This window comes from Metarhizium robertsii (assembly GCF_000187425.2).
Source record: "Metarhizium robertsii ARSEF 23 chromosome Unknown MAA_Scf_13, whole genome shotgun sequence".
NCBI lineage: Eukaryota > Fungi > Ascomycota > Sordariomycetes > Hypocreales > Clavicipitaceae > Metarhizium > Metarhizium robertsii.
The window spans coordinates 477,625-481,767 of NW_011942153.1; the positions used below are offsets into that span (position 1 = coordinate 477,625).

At 44.9% G+C, this 4,143-nt stretch overlaps 1 protein-coding gene across 1 annotated transcript; it reads left to right on the plus strand.

Annotated features, from left to right (window-relative positions):
* Positions 1–2,673: 2,673 nt before the first annotated feature.
* On the plus strand, positions 2,674–3,938 carry MAA_11691 (C2 domain protein; the record flags this gene model as incomplete). The annotated part of the gene is made up of 3 exons (XM_011412606.1): positions 2,674–3,013; positions 3,068–3,871; positions 3,910–3,938. 3 exons carry the CDS (start codon positions 2,674–2,676, stop codon positions 3,936–3,938), a joined length of 1,173 nt encoding a protein of 390 aa, XP_011410908.1.
* Positions 3,939–4,143: the final 205 nt, after the last annotated feature.

Below are 4,143 nucleotides of genomic sequence, written 5' to 3' on the forward strand. Positions count from 1 at the left end.
CCAGTGCGTGATTCTGACGCAAACATCAGTAGCTGTAAACAAGAGCATCAATAATTGGTGTTATATTAGACAAATACCGATGTGAGCCGCAAGAGCTTCTCTACACTGTTTCTGAAGCCTCTGCCGACCCAAATTAGTTGGTGATGGCGTAAACATGTTGTGGTATCTTAGTGGAAGAAAGACAGATCCTGGAACGACTTCCCGGTGCAGATGTTTGCAGGCTTAACGGAGAGCAGCATGTTTGGTAAAATACAAAGTGGCAGAAGCTGGCATTTACTTGTCCCTTACATCGAGACACTATGTTCAATTGTGTCTTATAGTGGTAGTTTATGGATAATTTCAAGCGTCCAATTGTGGACTTATAGTGGTAGTTTATGGATAATTTCAAGCGTCCAATTGTGGATCTAGGCAAAGGGTATTTATTTTATCCCGCGCTCCCACCGCTTCTGGGCCTGCCAAACACAACCGCAGCATGGGATCAGTCTCTCGCCATTGTAGACGTGATTCCAATCCCATCCAGACGGAAGAGAGCCATCAAACCATACATGGCGATGTGACATTCAGTACTATTGACGAGACCGGATGGCCAAGCGGAGCTTCCAAAATACTCCTATGGTGCGTGGCTGTATATAGGGCGTACCAGTCAGGACCAGCTTCGATGCAATCCAACAATGCTGTTCATGGATACACCGCTCTGTACGAGAATGCATTGCGAGTAATGAGGGATTTGAAACCACTACATCGCCTTCCAAGCCCTGGTAAGATGACGGTTTTGGCGTTTGGCTTATGGATCTGTCGGCTTAGTCTTGTATCCATGGCATTTCGGCTGATTTGGTACTTACTTGGATTTTTCGCTCAGAGTATACTCATTGGATGTGTTGCATACTTCATCATACCTAGATATCTGCGTAATTAGACCTAAATTCAAAATGTTACTCAATATTTGCTCAAGCTTTTTGATGACTGAATAGTGAACGTGTGGTAAAGCTGTGGTGTAGATGTAAGAAAAGACTGACTGTTATTGTGTAGCGTAATAATGAATCCTAGCAGGTGAGAATCAGAAAATTAATCTCAGTCTAAAATTTATATTTAATAAGTCGGCTTAGTTTGTGCTAACTACTCATATCCTGAACCTCTATGAACGGGGCTGAAGGTGATGTGAATGCACTGGTTTCAATTTGATTTGGCTAACACCACAGTTTAAAAGGATGCTCCCCATAAACACATCTGTATCATTGTCGGATAATGCCACTGTAGATTGAAGTCGCAGAGCTTGGTGTAATAGCTGGTTGTCATAGCGTGGGCCATCATGGCAAGACTTAGCCGAAAGCTAGATTCGGACGAAAGGAAGTTTCTTGGTACTTAAAAGATAGCTGCAGACTCCGTCTGTAGCACGGAGAAAAAACAAGAATGATTATCTTATGGAAGAAGCTTAGTTAACATGAGTCTCATAATGTGACAAGATGACTCCGGTTATCTACGGTTGGCTAAGAAAACCCTTTTCGAAGAAATCTGGATTGTGTTGATGTGGGAAGTTATTGAACCTTCCTCTTTGTCGAATTAAACCTATTTCCAGCTAATCAAACCCCAGGAAGCTGCCAGCGTTACGGTCCTTTGCTATTAGATGAGACTTTCACCTCCGTCTGCTGACGCAACGACGCTGTTGCGGATTGGTGTCCGCCAAAAATTCCTGACTAGACTGCTGTTCACCTCCAGCTCATTCTGGAGCTCGCCTTGTGGCACCTCTTCCATCTTTCATCCGTCGTCTCAATGGGACGCCTCGAGATTACCAACATGTCGAACATAAAAACAGTTCTTTACTCTCCCGACAAACACAAACAATGCCTGCCAATCATCGTCCATCCCCACGTTCAATGCATTAAATTTGATGCACCTTCACCAACGCAAAAAGCCAGAAAATGATGAAATAGGTTCTGGCCGTGGTGGAAGTTCGTTGCGCTGGTAGTACGTAGATAGCCATTTTTGTCCTCGCGGTCTTCGTATTGTTTTGACGTTTAACGCCCTCGATCTCTCTAGTAGTATTAACACTGTACTAACACGGTCACTTTCTTTGATACTCTATAGCCCAGATTCAGCGTCTACACGGTGCGCAACAAAACTTCCTAAAGGAGGCTTGGGCAATCCGTCCGGGTACAGTGCGGCATGGGTTTTATTTAAATTATCCCTTTCGCCAAGAATTTATAATAGAAACGCACCGGACCAATGAAAGAAGGACATTATTTTGGCGCTAGAAGCAAGAACTTGCCAAATTGTAAACAGTTTTAAGCATCCGTTAAAGGATGCTGAACCTGGACCCCGCTGTAGCAGTACCTTCAGCAGCAAGAGATCTGCTGCAAGTAACCTCTACAGAGCTGTTTCTGGCTTAACACATATTGTCATTTTTCCCTAGGCATTCAATATGTGTACAGTACATGTATAGTACTCACTGTACGAGTGTAATATACATGTGCTTGGTGAGATTTAGGCGGAAGTAGTGGTTACTGTGACCCCGTTCATCACTTCGCGGCTGATATTGCATGTTTTTTGTAGTCGTCGGTGCTTCAAGTCCGGTTCCGGCTTAATTCCGAGCACACTCCCTGTGACCTGCAATAGGTATTTATAGGCAATGGTCGTCGTTGATGCTTTTTAATCCCCAGAAACTATCAAGTCACCATGGCTAGCGCTGCAACTGAATCCGGCCAAACTGTAGACCCCTCTAAAAGTAAGGAAACGCCTACCCAAGCGGCAGGAATACTTACGCCGGACACAACCCCTGCTCCTGACGACGCTAGAAATGCTGCGGAACAGGCCCGGAAAGCAGCGGGAATAGAACATGAAATCCAACGCATCTTGCAAAGTGATTCCGATCTTAGTACCCTTGGGGTTGATCAGAATTCAACCCCTGAGGATCGCCTACATGCTTTGAGGACGCTTGGTTGCAAGATCCATCATGAACACAGTGGATACGGCAGTACAAAAGCGCGAAAGGAAGAGGCGGAGAAAGCCCTCAAGAGTAAGATCCAAAAATAAAAATGTAGTATAGGTTCTCTAGCTGATAGTATGGCAGAGCTTTGCGATGCGGCGGAAAATCTCGGCGTTGAGTCTCCCTATGCCTCAGCGGTCTATCACTGGGATGGCGAGAAGAACCTTATGGCAGAAGACTCAGATGATGAAGATGATGAAAATGATTCGGCGAATAGAATGGATCAGGACTCCGTCCCCGTACCTATCGAGTCAGTTCGCGTCCCTGAGCCTCCCGAGTCAGTCCACGAAATTTACAAAAAGGCAACACCATTTGTACAGCAACTGGCCACCGATCCTGATGATAAGGACTCCCATAACGGCATAGCGGCCCTTAATATAGAGATTATAAAGGCTACCAAAGAGTACAATGAGTTACACAAGGATGATAAAGCGAAGAAGGTTTCTAAAACGCAGTGGGAAATACCCTTAAGATTCTTTCAGGAGCATTATTCACTGGCGGTAACAAATTACAATATTTTTATGACAGACCCGAATAACGACGAAGCAAGAGAGAAAGTAGAAACCGAGACGAAGCTGATATACGATTCAGTCATGAAATATCACTGGCCTGAGGATTGGATTTTGTATCTAACTTTGCCGGAAAAACCCTCTTCTCCCTCTAATACTAATGGGCCGTTTCAATATCCATGGCCCACTCTGCAGACTGATGACGGAATCATTGTAGGCGTGAGGGAGCGACGGGTTGGCGGACCTCAAGTTTGTGTTGAAACCACTACAACAGACGGCCGCATTGTACGGAGGCTTGAAAGCGCGTCAGATTTCGGACTGGCTGAAGTAGAGCGCTATATGCAAATTCCCAATTACAAATCCTTGTCTAATGCTGCTCGTAAGTTTTATCGCAAGGATGAAGCTGATTTCAAGCAGCTACACTGGGTTACAATGTCAAAAATTAAAAATAAGAATACTGCTACGGGCAAGAAGGATCCACCTACGGATTGCTGCGTGGAGTTCAAATCACAGGGGTTACAAATTATCACAGTGTCAAACGTGTGCAATATACTTGGGAGGAAGAATGGTCGGGCTGCAATTGAACAGGTGTGCAAGGAGCAAGGTATTCTCCCACCCTGGGATAGACAACCAATGCACACCTTCTATAGG